This window comes from Neophocaena asiaeorientalis, unplaced genomic scaffold (genome assembly GCF_003031525.2).
Source record: "Neophocaena asiaeorientalis asiaeorientalis breed wild unplaced genomic scaffold, Neophocaena_asiaeorientalis_V1.1 scaffold16, whole genome shotgun sequence".
NCBI lineage: Eukaryota > Metazoa > Chordata > Mammalia > Artiodactyla > Phocoenidae > Neophocaena > Neophocaena asiaeorientalis.
The window spans coordinates 4,365,909-4,383,897 of NW_020175446.1; the positions used below are offsets into that span (position 1 = coordinate 4,365,909).

A 17,989-nucleotide genomic window follows, 5' to 3' on the forward strand; every position below is an offset into this window, starting at 1 on the left:
GGAAAAAAAAAAAAAAAAAAAAAAAATCTGTTATGTTGCTCAGTTTATATTTTTATGCAGCTTTCAACATAATTACAGAGACTTGGTTCAGTCATAATCTAAACTGAAAAATATAATACAAAATAATGTAATCTGTCATATCAGTGTTTAAAAATGTATATGGTAAAAATTAATACAAACATGGAAGAATAAACATATAGTTTGTGACTAAAGCTTGATGTTAAAGTAATACTTCTCTTTTGGAAATGTCAAACCTTTCTGCATTTTCCTACCTGTCCTGCCACAATCATTCCTATCTTGAACAGGTCAGAGGAGAAGAGAGAGGGGATGGGAGGCCAAGAGACCAGGGCCAAGGTGGAGTAAGAGAAAAACAAAAGCGATCAGGAGAAAGCACAGGTGGGTGAGGGGGCAGCGGTTCTTAAGGTGTGCGGCTGGCATCTGAGGCACAAGGCGTCACTGGAGCAGGGATAGAGTGAAGGGAGTGTTCAGTGAACTTAGGGGCTGGCAGAAGCAGAAAGCAGTGTGTGATCCAGGACTGGATCCTGGAGAATGGAAAATTAACAAATAGCATTTACATTAGCACCAAAAATAATAAAATACTTAAGAATATATTTATCATAATAGATTTGTACACTGAAAACTACAAAATGTTTTGAAAGAAATTAAAGATATACGAAAAAAGGAAATATGCCCTAAATGAAAGTGATTATGGATTGGGTGACTATATATTAGATGACAATACTCCTAAACTGATCTACAGATGAAATGTAATCTTTATCGAAATCCCCAGTTGGCATTTTTGAGATCAGCAAGCTGACCATAAAATTCACATGGAAATTCAAGGACGCAGAATAGACAAAACAACCTTGAAAGGAAAAATAAGTTGAGTCCTCATACTTCTCGGTTTCAGATCTTACCACGGAGGTACATTAATTAAGACTCTGTGATATTGGCAAAAGAACAGATTTATAGATCGATGGAATAGAATTGAGAGTTCAGAAATAAATCCTCACATTTATGGTCAATTTATTTTTGACAAGGGTACCAAGAACATTCAGTGGGAGATGTGAGTCTTTTTTATGTGGGCAACTACATGCAAAGGAAGAAATTGTACCCATGTCTAACATATTTTTAAAAACCTAAAATGGATAAAATACCTAAATATAAGAGCTAACATCACAAAACTCTCAGGAGAAAACAAAGACGCAAATATTTGTGCCCTTGGATTAGGCAATGATTTCTTAGATAGTGACGTCAAAAGCACATGCAACCAAAGAAAAATTGATAAATTGGACTTCATCAAAATGAAAATAAAAGTTGAAAGACAACCCACGTGAGGGGTAATTCTATGACTGATGTCTTATGAAATCTCTCTGTGGAGGTCTGAAGAAAGCAACACTACAGCTATAATTTGTAAAGAAGCAGCAGTCACTTGTATATGCTGAGACAGGGGGACGGTGGTTATTTTTTGGCTTGGACGACGTCCATATTTTGTCTGTGTCCAGGGTGGAATTGTTTTCGTCTTGATTCATCATTGTATAATGGCCTTGAGTGACGCTGATGTTCTGTGGAATTGTTATGTTCACCGGACAACTGTGACCCAGCTGAGGGTACCAGACCAGCTTGCGGCTGACAAGGTCTGCTTTCCTCTCATACAATTCAAAGAAGATGAGGGCAGAAGGTGAGCTGGAGCATTCAGGGCATCTGCTCTGGACTCTAGGCCCAGGAAAGAACAGAAGTGGAGTAAAAACCTGATGGAAAATATTGGAGCCACAGTGAGCCTGACTGGAGGAGGAAGGAAACTGGGCTGGTGGTGAGAACGACCCTCAGCAAAGGGGTGAGGCAGGGTCCAGGCAGCCAGTGAGCCCTGGTTCATTCCCCTTAGGACCGGCGCCTCCCCAGTCTCTCCGGATGTTGGTCCCCTGCCTTCCCTTGCATCGGGAACAGATGTCGGTTTTCTCCCTACCCATGCTCCCAGCTCTCCTCCACCCACTCCCATACCCATTGCACTCAGCTCAGTCCTGGAAGCTGCTTCAATGCCAGCCCCATAGGATCCGGGGCTGAGCCTCTCTCACTCCAGATGGCAGCTCGGAGCGGAGAGATGTACAAAGGCTGATCAGTGACCTAATTCACGTGCCACAGTGGCTTCCCCATGCCTCATTTGAGAACATTCCAAATAGTAAGTGAACTGATACAAGATAGAAATGTCTACCACAAAAATCATTTCGTGTGGAGCATTCATGACAGTGAAAAACTAGTTGAACTAAAAGAAAACAAACAGAAAAACCCTTTGGCTTTTACCCCGAAAATTAATGTGTAAACTCTATGTGATGTAACAATGAAATGACGCTGCATATTGGGTCCAACAGGAATGCGCCAGCGGGCATGTTCACGCCACACGCTCTGGGCGCTGTGTCACTGTCACCTGGGCCCAGTGGGCTGAGTCTCCTAGAGGAAAATGGCCTCAAGCGTTTACAGTTTATCTCAGGAACCACTTTTACTCCTGCTCTTGGGGGACCAATGGTCATTTTCTCCTCCAGGAAGGCGAACTTTCTATTGCCCAGACTTCTCTAGCTTTCTAATTTGATTAAGGAGAAGAATAACAAGGAACCATATGAGTAATTACTAAGTGCTTCTGAATGATCCCTCTAACATAGTACAGGAGTTTGATGCTGTTTTGTTATTGTCACTATTAAATCTGGATTATCATATTTAGAATATATATTAAAAGTTAATTGATTTATTTATTTTCTCCATGCTGCGTGGCTTGCGGGACCTTAGTTCCCCGACCAGGGATTGAACCCCGGCCAAGGCAGTGAAAGCCACTGGACCACCAGGGAATACCCAGAAGTTGATTTTAGAAATCTACTACAGCTTGTTTTTTAGAGAATCAGCAGAGTGGAAAAATTAAAGTGCCTTTTTAGTTATGCGTGATGTACGTTGCTGATTCACGTGATAATATGTTCCAGGCGTATAAAGACTAAAATAATGCCTATCTTACATTCTATCTTAGGGTCTGTCATCTAGCAATATTTCACGCTAGGCTCATTCACACACTACAGCACTGTCGATGTACAGAAGAAACTCTTCCAAAATAACTGAAATTTTAAAATTATGTAAAATGAAAAATGTACATTGAAATATAACCAACTGCTATGAAATTTAAAATCAATAGTATTAACAAATATTTTTTATAGCACGTGTCAAATATTGTAGATTAAGGTAGTCTAGTTGATAGTAATGTGAATGTTCAAATAAAGTGCTCTTTACCAGGAAATGATATATTTAAAGTATGCCAGAGTGTGAATCACTTAACATTTCAGATGAGAACATTAACCAATACTGGGAATCCTTCATAACTATAAGGGGGTAATAATAATTTCATTATGTGGGGAATTAAAAGACATTAAACTATAACTTCAGATAACCCATTCTTTTGCAAATACACGCTTTTTAAAAAGTTAAATCAGCACAGAGGATTTTTAGGGCAGTGAAAATACTCTGTATGACATTATAATGATGATAAATGTCATTATACATTTGTCCAAACCCACAGAATGTACAATTCCCAGAGTGAACTGTAAACTATGCACAGTGGGTGATTACGATGCGTCCGTGTAGGTTCATCCTTAGTGAAAAATGTACCATCTGGTAGTAGCGTCGATCATGCAGGAGGCCATGCGTGGGTGGGGACAGAGGGAAATGGGAGATCTCTGTACCTTCTCAGTTTTGTTGTAAACCTAAAACTGCTCTAAAAAACTGCCTTTAAACATTTTATTAACATCACATATCTTTCAAATTCTAACATTAGTACTGTAAACCAGATTAACAGTATTCATAATTTGACATTAAAGTATCATTACTTTTAATGACTGCCTAATTCAGTATTAATAGTATAAGCACAGGTTACATAAATAATGTTAATGAAATTGAAATTTATATGTTTACCGTTCAAATATTCCGCTATGACTTAATATTTGCACTAATTACTGTACCATCAATACTGCAATGATTATTATTTTAATTCACCCTTCTACTCAAAATCTCATTGGTTTTTCTTTGGAATTCCAGATACGACTGCAGTCCACCTATCATAGAATCCTGCTCTTCTAAAATCTGAGGGCTCTCACTGCCTGGGCGCTGCAGGAAGAAATGTAACTTTGTTTTCACCTCAGTCATATTTGATTTCTAACATTTTCATTAAAACAACTTTTAAAATGTGAAAACCCCTAAGAATAGTCTCTATTAAATGCAGTGGAACTTGAATTTAGCTATAGCCCTTCTCATTCAATTCAAAGATGCTTTTCAGAACGCTTCCACATGCATGTGATCGTGAATCACCGTTTGGATAACCTTTCTCGGGGCTAGTTTTCCCCACAGGGCAGCTGTACAGTTTGTCTTCAGGAACTAATAAACTGGGTGAGGGATACCTTTGAATATTAAATGTAGTGGGGATAGTAATCTTCTCAATACAGCGCAGTTATCACCCAGAGGTTGCCTTCCCATACGGAGAAGACGAGAAACCGGCTGATTGTTCTCCTTGCTGCAGTTACGGCTGATTTACTCAGAGGGCCGTGGCTGGGCTCTGGGCACTGTGGAGAGGAGGGTCACAGAGCAGTGGATGAGTGGAGACCCACGTACGCGAATGATTTGGCAGCACTAGAACCAGTTGTAGAGACAGTTCTGCATGTCATTCAATATCTTATATATTTAAACTTAGGAATCTCCAGGTCTTAACGCATGCCTTATGGAGGAACTTCTCAAAGGATTTGAGGACCTGCTTTCTTATCTGGGAGGTATTGTCCGTGTATAACTGTAGTGTGAGGCGATGGAATACTCCAGGGGTAGAAAAACCTGGTTCCCGTGCACCATCTGAGGACACAGAGGTAGGTGACAGAGAGAGTGGTTTTCATGTCCTGTATGGAAAACAGCGGTGAGAGGCCTCCCCAATAACATGAACTGAAACCTAGAAATAAGGTGCATACAAGTTCATCGTGATAGACATTTGTTTTACTGCTGTTACATGAACTACTGCCTCTCAAAAATGTTTTAAGATGATGACACAGGCTTGCCTTGGAGACACTGTGCGATCAGCTCCAGACAGGAGCAAAAAGTGAACATTGCAATAAAGCAAGTCACGTGAAAGTTTGGTTTCCCAGTGCACATAAAAGTGACGTTTACACAATGCTGCGGCCTCTTAAGTGTGCAACAGCGTTATGTCTAAAAAGTGTACAGACCTTAGTTAAAAATGCTTTCCTGCTAAAGAATGCCAAACATCATCTGAGACTTCAGTGAGTCTTGCAGTAACATCGTCACTGATCACAGAGCACCATACCAATATAATAATAATGAAAAAGTTTGAAATATTGCAAGAATCGCCAAAATGTGACCCAGAGACATTAAGTGAGAAGACGCTTGAAAAAATGGCACCAATAGACTTGATCAATGCACAGCGTTGCTACAAACCTTCAATTTGTGACAAACTCAGCATCTGTGAAGCGAATAAAGTGAAGTCCAGTAAATCGAGTAGGCCTGTGTTTCAAACATTTTCATGTCAGATCAGCCTGGCTGGTTCTTCTGAAGACTGTCAAAAGTCATCACAAATAAAAAAGTCTGAGCAAACGTCACAGCCGAGAGAAGCTTAAGGAACCATTCTGAATAAACGTGATGTGGTGTGTGTACTGGATGGGGTTCTGAAACAGTAAGGGTGAACCTAGGGAAATCCGAATAACATGTGGGCGTTTAATGTATCGATACTCACAAGTCGCGTCAAATATGGCACAGTGGTGCACGATGGTATGAGAGTAAGTGGTAAGAGAGTAAGAGCTCGGATGGTAAGAGAGTAAGCAGCTTACCGAAGGGTGAGACAGTCGTAAAGTGCCTTGCGAAGCTTTCAGAAAAGCACCAACACAGAGAAGGCTTGCTAAGACTGGCAGAGTATTCCGTGTGTGTGGGTTTTTTATTTGTTTGGTTTTGGTTTTTCTGGCTCCAGTGTTTAAGGAGATACCTCTCAAATCACAAGGTGACCATTAAGCTAATAGAACAGAGACCTCAGTGGCATTCATGACAAAACCTTTTCAGGAAGAGTTCAGAAAATCAGTAAATAAACAACTAAGCCCGGACCACACAGAGTGTCAACAAATCCCAGGAAGGCAGGAGAATCTGATTTCTAGGCACATCATAATGTTCAAAATATCTAGTATTCGACAAAAATTGTCATGCAAAGAAACAAGAAGGTACAACGCATCCTCAGGGAGAAGAAAAATTAACAGATACCGTACCTGAGGGAGTATAGACATTGGACTTGACGAGAGACGAGACAAAGGCTTTACACAACTGTCTCAATGATGCTCAAAGAACAAAAGGAAAGCAGGCAAATGATGCTTCACTGAATCAAGAGTTTCGGTAAAGAGACAGAAATTATAAAATGGAGTCAAATAGGAATTCTGAAGTTGAAAATTGCTATGGGTTTTCACCTCTATGTTTTATATTCTATAAAATACTAATAGAGGGCTGCAACATCAGATTTGAGCAGGCAAAATAAATAACCAGTGAATATAAAGAAAAAAATCCGTTGAGAGTATCTAGTGTTTTATAAATGAGTCAAATGTGGTCCTTGTATATTGGGCCTCTTGTTTACGTCTTCACAAGAGACTAGGCCCATTAGCTCAAAGGCCCACCAGTGCCAAATTTAAATTTTTATACACTGAATTGTCTTAAACATAACACAGCTCAAATGAGATTTTTAACCATTTAGAGCCTGCCTGCTGTGCATACCCTGTGAAAATGCACCCAACATTTGACCAGCTGACCATAGATAAGCTAAACCATGGGCTATACAAGCCTCTAAGCTGCTGCTGGCCTTTTATAGTTTTCTGACCAAGAGACTCCCCATCTTTGGGCTGAGCGACTTCAACTGGACAATGAAACCACCACTGCTTTCCAAACACCTTCTCCCCCAGGTGTTCCCTTGTTGTCTTCCCCTTCCTGGTGGTGGTCCCGCACTCTAGCCGCTGGAAGGAGTTATCCTTGATAGGGAAGCTGCACCTTTGTGCCACCCAATACATCTCATTTTGTGATGCCACCCCTCTGTGGTCATGACTTTATGTGATCAGTCCTGAAATCCCTTGATCTCACTGAAAATGCCCAGCACACGCGCATGCATAGGTCAGTGTAGACAGATTCCAGTGGGACATGAGCTCCTCTGAGAAGCGAGTGTGCACATCATTCCTGGGGGTCCCAGCACCTACACAGGCCCTGCCCCCAGCAGCACCAGGCCCTTCCCGCCTGGAGACACAGGCAGAGGAGGTGATTTCTGACTAAGCCACCAAATAAGTCTCAAATTCAGTTGTGGCCCAGGATCACAGCTAAAGTCAACTATAGCTTTAGGGTAAATTATGTATGTCCTAAGCAGATTAAATATAATAGTAATACAAATCTATTCTATTTTTAAGTGATGTGAAATATTTCAATATAAAAATGAGGTAAGGAAGAGTGGTGTTTCCAGATCTCAATTTATAAAAAGTATTCTCTATTTGCAAACACGAAGTGCCTACTACCTGCAGTAACAACTTGGTGTATACGGTATCAACTCAGTAGTACTCACTACAACTCTTAGAGGCACGAAGCTTACTTCTACCTTAGAATGGAGGAAACTGAACCACAGAAAGGTTCAGTAACAAGGTCTCATGGGCTGTGACAGTGGAAATAACCCATGGGGGGGGTCTGTCTTCCAGATCTGAACTTCTGACTAGTTTGTTCCACTTGACCCTTGTTCACACTTCCATGTGTCCCTGCCTGCTCACAGCCAATACCCCTCCAGCCACAGCACCAAGATGTTCAATTTTGGTTGGTCATCATCCTCGCACACGACTGTTTCCACCCTAGCTGAACAGTAGAATCACTTTTTTTTTTTTAAATGATGATGTATTGGTTTCACCCCGAGATGTGCTTATTTCATCAGCCTGTCAAGCTATGATTTGGGGATTGTGCTAGTTTGGGAAGAGCACAAATCAGCTGCGTTATCTCTTGAGAACACTTCCCTTGAGGTTTAGGTTCAGTATGGAAGTTTGTTGAAGGGCAACACATTTCCAAGCCCTAGGCGCAAAGCAGGAGGGACCTACTTTGAGAGAACTTTCATTTTGCTTGGGGAAAAGAACATTAATAAGACAGGCTTGTGTGGTATCTGACAGGTTAGGGGCTATTATATTGCTGGGGTCTTCTTTTCAGGGTTGCTCTGTGTGTGTGTGTTGGCGGGGAGGGCACAATAGTGGCTCTGTTTGGGAAGCAAGTAGGTGCGTAACTCAGGACTCACCTGAATAAGATGTGGGATGGCGTCATATGATGAGCTCCTGCCCCCAGCTAGCTCAACTCAGGGGCTTCACAGAAAAATCCAAGGAGTGTTCTTGGCCTGGAACAGCAGAGCTGCCCGTCTCTCTGGCCCCGCGGAGCTGCCCAGGGGCAGAGACAGGCTGGGGACTACCCCGTGGTTTACACTAGATGTCCATGATACTGTCCACCTGGTAGGCCAGGGTCATGGCACATTGAGAAACCAGCCAGTGGGGTGAAGGCCCCTGTTGTGTCACCATCAGTGCATAGATGAGACAGCTGATGTTGGTGGGAAGCTGGAATGAGTGGAGGTGAGCTGTGTGGAAGGGGCTGTGGAGAAAGGGAAGACAGAGAATCGGGCCGAGTCTCCCCGACACGCCATGAAGTGCAGACCCAGATCTGTGTGTTTGCAGCTGCATGGAGAAAACTACAACTTCACCAACAGGCTAGACTTTTCAGCAACCAACTTTATTGTTTAAATATTTACAAATAATCTATTGGAAAAAGTTTAATTTCTTACAAAATTCTGCATTCAGTATTCCCAGATCACCTTACTGTTTGCATTTATGTCAGGTTTTTCCCCATAAATAGTTCTCTCAAAGTTCTGAATTATTTGCTGAATTGTATGTTAAAGGCTCTTTTAAAGGGTTTTTCACCCCCTCAACTTAGCTTTTCTGAATGTGAAGTCTAGATGAAGTTTTCGCCACACTGATTTTAGGACTGCTGTCGCCTCAGTGTGAGAACCTTAACGTTGATTATGAAATGAGAGATCACGGAAGTGTCATCCTTATTCATGACACTGAGCATGTTTTGTACAGTCTGGATCCACACAGGTACCACAAGTGCGGCTCTATGAATAAAGGATTTCTCGTGATTCTGCACTGAATCACTTCTCCTGGATGAATGACTTGGTATTCCTTAAGAGCCTGCATCCTCTTACTTCCTGTTGTAGTGGTTCTTCGTTCCTTCGCTGAGTTTTCTCGTGCACATCAAGACTCTGCTTGGTTGAATGTTCACAGTGATTAGACCTAGGGGCTCTCCCAAATGGAGTTTGCCCATGTTGTTTAACCATGAATTATAAATGAAAGCATTTTCACATTGATGGCAGACCTGGATTCTCCCTGATGCAAGTCCCCTAGTGTGTTTAAAGTTTAGAGCTGCTGTTATTATTGACAGTATGAGTTCTCTCATGTCATCTATGGTCAGACCACTGACTGAAGGTTTTGCCACATAAATATCACACATATGGACTCTCTTCCATATAAACTTGAGTATGTCAAGTTGAATAAGGATAACCGAAGGATCTTCCCCATTGATCACAGCGTTTTCTTCGACGTGAGTCCTCTGGTGTGTTTAAATGTTAAAGCTACGGTTGAAGTCTTGTCCACGTTTGTTACATTTATAATACCATGTCATCTGAGGTCAGAATACTTACTGAAGGCATTCATAATTTTCTCTCCATTGTGGGTTCCCTCATGTCGTCTAAGGGCAGAACACTGGCTGAAGGATTTGCCACAAAGATGACACTCATACGGTTTCTCTCCAGTGTGAGTTCTCTCGTGTCGTCTAAGAGCAGAACATTTACTGAACGCTTTCCCACAGAGTTGACATTCATACGGCTGCTCTCCAGTGTGTGTTCTCTCATGCTGTCTGAGGTTAGAGGACTGACTAAAGGCTTTCCCACAGAGATGACATTCATATGGTTTCTCTCCGGTGTGAGTTAGATTGTGTTTTCTAAGGTCAGAGCTTTGAATAAAAGCATTCCCACAGATATGGCATTCATACGGTTTCTCTCCAGTGTGAGTCATCTCATGTCTTCTAAGGCTAGAGCAATTACTGAAGGCTTTCCCGCACAGATGGCACTCACACGATTTACCTCTAGTGTGGATCTGCTTATGTTGATTAAGGTATGATTGGTCACTAAGGGATTTTTTACACTGTTTGTTGATACAGGGTGTCTTTTCTGTGTGCGTTAACAAATGTTGACTCAGTGTGGAGCTATGAGTGAAATCTTCTCCCAAATCATTACATTCGAAGGGATCCTCTGGAGTGTGAGACACTTGCTTTTGGGAAGGAGATAAAAGGCTATTAACGGTTTGTCCACATACATACATTCTTTTCTCTACACGTGAATCTAGAACAAAGCATTCAGTGAGAGTCTCCATTTAAAGTCCTTCCGACATGGCCTGCATGCGCCTGACGTGTTACTCCCTGCACACACAAAGGCTTTCTCTTTATAGCCTCCCAGCTGCAGAGGTTATAGGCTAATTTCGAAGACTGCAATATGTTTCAAAGACTAGGCATATGAGCAATGTTTATACAGTTGCCCCTTTTTCTTAAGATCTGAGGTTATGGTTTTGAGCTCAGGTTAATCTCTGCACTAAATTCAAACCACCCGTAACTTTTTGCTCAGAAATAGCTTAATCCCAACTTAATGTAAATCAGGCTTTTGTGCTCAATTACTAACATTCCATTGCCAGGTCTTTAATTTGGATGACCAGGGTTAACACTCAGGAAACTTACCAGTGGGATGATTGTAGATGTGTCTTTCCTGCTGATATGCTGTGTGGCTAACATTTCTTTAAGGGCACTTTCCCTGCCTAAAATAATTGAAAAAAAAAAAAATTAGAATGCCATTAGGGGAATGAAAATGTTGAAAAGCTCCAAGACCTTTATGAGTATGTTTCAAAAATTGGTACTTCAATAGGGAATACTCTAGGAAACAGAAACACATTATAGGGCATTGACAATTAGTAAAGATTTTCAGGACTGAAATATGAAAATATTAAAATGGAGATGAGATGTTGGGTAGAGAGAGGGAAAAGCTTCAAAGGGGAGGATGAGAACAAGAGTTATTATGTGAAAGTTTAACTTTCCCTAAAGCCCAAAAAAGATAATGGCAGAAAAAAAAAAAAAAAAAAAAAAAAAAATGAGGAAAAAAAAAAAAGATAATGGCAGGAGTACACATGAATGTGACTGAAATATGTAAGGAATAATAACATCTAAAGAATTTTGCCCCAATGTCGTTCACCTACGTTTTAGAAAACCTCACTCACTTAACAAAATCTTCAGTTGATGTTTCTAAGTACATACTCACTCACTGACTAGGCACCTCCTCATACTGAAGCACAGGCTGCTGCTGCATACCTGGACTGTGGCTTTGGAAAAATCCTCTTCCTTCAATCCACAGCTCTTCACCTTGGTCCAGCTGGAAAATCACATCTGATTTGCAATGCTGATACCCTGTTCACGGAAAAAAGGTGGATTTTGAGTTCTGTGCTAATAAAAGGGCATTATCATCAAGTTCAGGACACGCTACTGATGAAGAACAAGGAGACCACTGAAGTTCAGCCCAGGCAACAACACCATGAGCAGAGGAAACACTGAAGTACAGATCATGTGACCGAAATAGTGAAGACCTCTGGATGCTGATGTCCATGGCGAAGTTCGAAGACAGAACACAGAATCCTCAGCCTTTTAAAAAATGGAGAAATTAAATGTCTCCACAGTCGGTTGAATATTATCTTCAAACAGACGCCAGTAAACATGAGTTCCACAAGAATAATCAAGGTTTTGCTATTTTCTCTAGTCTGCTGTCAGGCCTCAGCATAGTGACGAGCAGAATATTTAGAAAATATTTACTCAATTTATTTATGCATTCAAAAACATTCATTGAGTTCCTGGGTCTGTTCTGAGTGTTAGAGATTGAGTAGCAAGAAAGACATGAAATTGTGGTCAAGACTACATTTTAGTGGGGTGACAAACTAGATGTAAGTAATATATTAAACAACTTTCTCTCATGTAGTTATAAGGTCTATGAAAGAATCAGGACAGGGAGTGGAGTGAGTACGCAGAAGCTGTTCTAGATACTTATCGACTGAATCAATGAATACCTACCTACCTACCAACCTACTTACCTACCTACCTGCATACATACATAAATGTTGACAGACTCACCCACGGAGACCAGATGACTGATGTTCTCCAGCATCACATCTCTGAACAGCTTTCTCTGGGATGTGTCCAGCAGGGCCCACTCTTCCTGGGTGAAGCTGATTGCTACATCTTCAAATGTCACTGATTCCTAAACATGGATATTGTGGTTCAGACAGAGCAGCCCCTACTAATGTCCAGAGCAGGAGGGTTGATGTGGCAGCACTGAGGAAAGGGGCGGAGAAGCTGGGTGTACAGAAAGATCAAATGGAGTTTGGGGTTCCCATCAGTTCATTCTCAGTGCTGAGCTGGCAACTGCTTTTCAATATATCACAGAGATATACACAGTCTGAATTAATAAAACTTTATTATAAAGGAATATCACACGAAGTGTGGTGTAATAAAAAAAAAACCTGGAAATCTTCCCAAAAAACTGGTAATTGTGAGTTCAGACATGTGATTAAAAGCTGCACTTGAAAATTCATGTAACTCTTCCTGATTAATTTCCAATAACTTATTGACACATCCAAGGCAAACGATAACTATGATTTGCCACCTTTTTTTTTTTTTTTTTTTTTTTTGCGGTACGCGGGCCTCTCACTGCTGTGGCACAGGCTCCGTATGCACAGGCCCAGCGGTCATGGCCCATGGGCCCAGCGGCACGTGGGACCCTCCCGGACCGGGGCACGAACCCGCATCCCCTGCATTGGCAGGCGGACTCTCAACCACTGCGCCACCAGGGAAGCCCTGATTTGCCACTTTTAAACCATAACTGTAGTTGTATCATTCCCCTAAATGAACTTCAGACTCATCTATTAAATGGTTTAATAACCTGTTATGAGTATTGAAAGATCCAATGAACTAATGAAGTTCTCCCTATCTAAGTAAACATGTATTAAACACAAGCCTTAGTCTATTACTTATTAAAATGTCCGAGCACCTTGAAACCGTCTCCAGCATTATTCAGAAATGAACACGTTTCATATAGGACTTGGTATCAACAGGCGTGGTCTCGCTGAACTCTACAGAACTTAGGCGTTCATAAGAAGGTATGAGGTCAGATGGTCCAGCAGCACAAGCCGGGGGGACTCTGGGGTGGCTGTGCTGAAGGACAGACCCAGCCTGACCCGTCCCTCTGGTGGGAGGACCCCCACTCTCAATGTTTTCTGGGACCTCAAACACCAGTCCTTACTGCCGCCTTTCTTTAGCTTGTCTCTCTGCTGAAGGATAACAGAAGCCTCTTGACTCGTTTTGGTCTATCTAGTTCTTTAAAACTTCCCACAGGGTCTTAAATTTTACTCTATTCCTCCTCAATATGGAGCCACAATTAAGGAAATAATACTCCCTATACATTAATTCCAGTTACCAAAAATGAAAAAAAGGGTTAATTTTCTTTTTAAGAAGTTCCTAAAAGAGCAAATATATTCTATCAAAACTTTAAAACTGGAAAAAAATAAATGAATGATCCCTCATGCCTCCTTTGGCCTCAGCTTCTCTCGTGCTCCCTTCACAGCTCACAGTCCGCACCCAGGACCTGTGAAGACAGGACTGACTGAACCCACCTGATGAGACCTCGGCTTCCCCATTGGACTGTAATGTTCTCCTCCTCCCTCCTCTCTATTCACCACAACCTTAGACCACGATAGCCACTAACGTGATTAACGAGTGAATTATTCCCCAATGAGACCATGGACAGATTAGAGAAAGAAAACTTCTCTCACCTCTTCTGTAAATACACAAGCTTAGCAGAGGCTGGAATAAGAGAGTGTGATGTTAGGAAGGATACCAGTTATTAAGGAGTTCTTGACCCATGACAACCATCCCAGAGTCCTGGGGAAATTTCATTGGAGCTCAGATCCCTGAATGTTTCTTGACTGCACTTAGAACATCCATGCAAGTAAGAGAAACCTGCCCATCTGCTGTCAGCAGCAGTGTGTGCAATTCCAGCAGAAAGAGGCACTGCTTACTCACCAATGGCTGCATCGTCAGTAACTCAGCTGCGAGCAGTCTTTCTCTGGGTTTTCACTCACAGACAGTCCAAGCACTAAGCAGGCAGAGCTGCGGATGGAGAAGAAGCCGTGAGACTCCAGTCCTGTGCACACCTTCATGAAGCCCCAAACCTTCACCTGGGTGTGACGCCCAGTCTAACCGACAAACATGCAGTGCACACCCTGCTGGAAACACACAGAGGCCTCTACTCCTCTCCCAGGGTCAAAAGTAAGAAGACTTTAACTGTGGTTGTTAATTTAAAAAGTAGAAATACAAATAACTTACAGACAAGAACGTGGAAATTATTGAGCTTCGTATGTTAATTAGCCTGTGGTACCCAGAGTTATTCAGTTCTCTCCCTGACTCCAAACCAGTGACCCCTGACCCACGCTGCACGTAGATTTTGGTTCCCACCTGCAGGTAAACACTGGGAACTCTCAGATTTCATTATTCTGACTTACACACTGGCAGGGGTTCCCCAGCATTCATGGCAGTGCTCCCTTAACTCTGTTGGATCTGACCCCCACGGACCTGGAAGTCAATCAACTAAAAGTCTGTTTTATGAGGGAGTTAACTTAAGGACTTATTCCACTTGGAGGAACCGTGGCAACCGCCCTTCCGGTCTCGTCCTTAACATCCGCTGCTCCAGAAGGAAGCAGGGGTACACGAGTCATAGTGTTCCGGGCGTGGACTGTCTTGAGCCCTCTGTGTCAAGGATGGCTGGGCTAACTCCAGCTGATTATCTTAGTAAAGGGGTAGCTGAAATCCTTGAAATCATGTCTGCATTGATCTTCATTAGCTGCAATATCCCTGCATTTCATTATACACACACACACGTATGTGTACGTGCATATATATATATATATGTGCACACAAATGTGTGTAAGACACACACAGAGAAAGCATTGATAAAGTGTAAATTCTCCCCTGAAATACCAATAACTAAATATATTTCATGGCAAAATGACGATAATGCATCATAAACGAAAGTAGGATTAACTCACCCATTTGTACCTGAGGTCCAGAAAAAGAAAAAAAAAAAAAGTTTGTATCAAACATGACTTAGTGCTTGGATATTTACGTATATTCACTCATTTAGGCCTTAAAATAAACCTGGCGATTTTAGTTTGTTTACCAATATAACAAATGACATACACAGAAGAGGTCCAAAAAGTTAACCATATAACAAAGTCACAGCTAGAAATGATGCATCTGTAATTTTAATTTTGTTCTGCCTGTCTCCTATGCTCATGTTCCTTATGCAATACACATCATATCCAGGTTTTACCTGGAATACTTCCTCTGACATTGATCAGGAGCCCCAACCTGTACCTACAACCCCTCTGCCTTCTGATACCCCAAACTCAAGTCCTCTGCCACATGGGGACCCCCAATGTACTTGTTTCACTTCTCAAACATCAAGCTACATTTTTCCTGCTCAGTTTAATCCACACTTACTCATTTCAACAGGCACTTACCAAGACCAGAACATTTTCTATGTCCCTTGGACTATTAACCGGATTTCCCCATCAAAATCCCAATAGCAGGTGACTCCTTGTACCTGCCTTTTTCATGACTGGATCCGACACACACTACTACTAAGTCGACCCCTGTCTAAACACAGAATCACCTACTCCTAGTTGTTTTCAAATATATCTGGCAACTCTACTATGTTTGGCAAAGTAAAACAGAAACATTTCAAATATTTGCTCCATAAATATTTCAAATTGTCACCATGCCTTTTGAATCTACATACTCTTCACATTTCAAAAGATGAGGTTATTTCCTACTACACATATTGTATTAGTTTGCTAAGGCTGCTGTAACAAAGTATCACAGACTGGGTAGCTTAAGCAAATTTATTTTCTCACAATTCTGGAGGCTCTAAGTCCAAAATCAAAGTGAAGCCAGGGTTGGTCTCTTCCGAGGCCGCCCTTCTTAGCTTCCAGATGGCTGTCTTCTTCCTGTGTCTTCCCACTGGACGTGTCTGTGCCATAATCTCCTCTTCTTGCAAAGACACCAGCCAAACTGGATTAGGGCCCATCCTAAGAACCTCATTTTAATTTAATCACCGCTTTTAAGGCCTAATCTCCAAATACCATCACACTCTGAGGTCTGAGGATGGCTTCAATATTTGACTTTTGGGGGCACACAATTCAGTTCATAACACAGACGGATTACATGATGTGACAAAGTAACTCGGTTCACCATCATGACAGCTACAGGTATTCCTACATTCCTACCCCTGGGTTACTCCTTTCTCCCTTCAAATTGACGGGTCATGCTGCCTCTACTCTAGCGTCTCCAGCTGAACTCCTTTCTCTCCTGTTTTCTTGTTCTCCTTTACTGGACACCTGTCCATCAGTCCCCTCATCAGTTAAGCTCATTATGTCTCTTTTTACTTGAAGCAAAAATCTCCTCTGAACCTATTTTTTCTCAAGTCCCTGCCCATCTATCCTCCCTTCACCATCAAGCTGGAAGTACAGCCATCAGCCCCTCATGTCCTCCTCTCCCTTGACTTGCAAAGACCCTCAATGATTATCTCACGCATGCATATTGTTAATATCACCAAGTATCTCCCCACAGACAGAGTCTTCCTTGGAAACAAAAGTTGAAACTTGACCTCCTTTCCGGAACTTCTTCCTAGCCTAAACTGAAACCTCATTCTCCTGTCTTCGATCTGCTCTGTTATCAGTCCTCTGCAAAGAATTCCTCGGTCCTACTGGAGTGTCTCAAGACTTAATGGGAGCTCCTGCTCTCCTCCCACACATTTATTCAATTGCCCTCACTTCTCCTACTGCTATCTCTGTTGAAAACAACCAGCTTCTTGTCTGGATTCCATTTCTGTGCTATCATCTCTCCTTGCAAACTTACGTACACCTAAAACAAAATATTTCTCAGGACAACACCTCTGCCCCTCCAAATACAAAAATCCCTCCTCCTCTAGTCTTCGGCCTTAGTTAACGGCTCCACCAGACATCCTGGCATTGATGTGTGCATGACCTGGCTGAGCCCACACACATACTGCTGTTATCTCTACACTGGGGACTGGTATCAACCTTCATTTCCACCCAATACACACACACAAACTTCCCACCCATACACAATTTATGTCAGCATCAGTTTAAATCTCAGCTAGCAGGAGACTTTCACTAAACTCCAACCAAGTTAAACCTTTCCCTTCCCCTCTGCCCTAACTTACACAGAACTCTACCACTCCTTGAGGCCATTCACCTAATTAGTCATTAGATATTTGTTTGTGCTCTGCCCTCCCAGTGGTCTAAATCTACCTATACATGGCAAGATTAGGCAAGCTCACCTCTGACCATTACATATGAATTATAAATACAGAGAAACTCTACGTCCACAGTAAGGAAGCTTGCCCCCAAGTGGCTGCACTCATGTGATCCATCATTTCCTGATTATAAACTCTTCTGAAATAATGGAGTCTGTCCTTCCTGACAAAAATTCTCTCTACTACTTACCCAAATCCATGGAAAAACCAAAGAAGCCAACTCTTTGAGGATGCGGTCACCACCCAAAGGAACTCAGAGTTTCTTTCTCTCTCTAGATAAACCAGCTTTTCATGGCAAGCCCTCTTTGTAAGCAGCTGATAATCTCATCAATCATGTAAATTGAAAGACACACCCTGATTAATTTGCATGCCAAGTCAATGTAGATCTAATCAAGGCGTGCCTTTTCTTTTTTTTTTTTTTTTTTTTTTTGGTGGGGGGCCCCC

The 17,989-nt window shown here is 41.9% G+C and overlaps 1 protein-coding gene across 1 annotated transcript in view; it reads right to left on the reverse strand.

The window, feature by feature from the left end:
* Window positions 1–8,796: 8,796 nt before the first annotated feature.
* LOC112415211 (zinc finger protein 705A-like) overlaps window positions 8,797–17,989 on the reverse strand; it is a 19,190-nt gene continuing 9,997 nt past the window's right edge. The window contains exons 4-8 of the mRNA XM_024768075.1: window positions 14,233–14,319; window positions 12,286–12,412; window positions 11,476–11,571; window positions 10,852–10,928; window positions 8,797–10,391 (exon numbers count right to left, since the gene is read on the reverse strand). Coding sequence (XP_024623843.1) covers window positions 9,741–10,391; window positions 10,852–10,928; window positions 11,476–11,571; window positions 12,286–12,412; window positions 14,233–14,244 — 963 coding nt within the window. The 5' untranslated portion in view covers window positions 14,245–14,319 and the 3' untranslated portion in view covers window positions 8,797–9,740. The remainder of the gene's footprint in view (window positions 10,392–10,851; window positions 10,929–11,475; window positions 11,572–12,285; window positions 12,413–14,232; window positions 14,320–17,989) is intronic.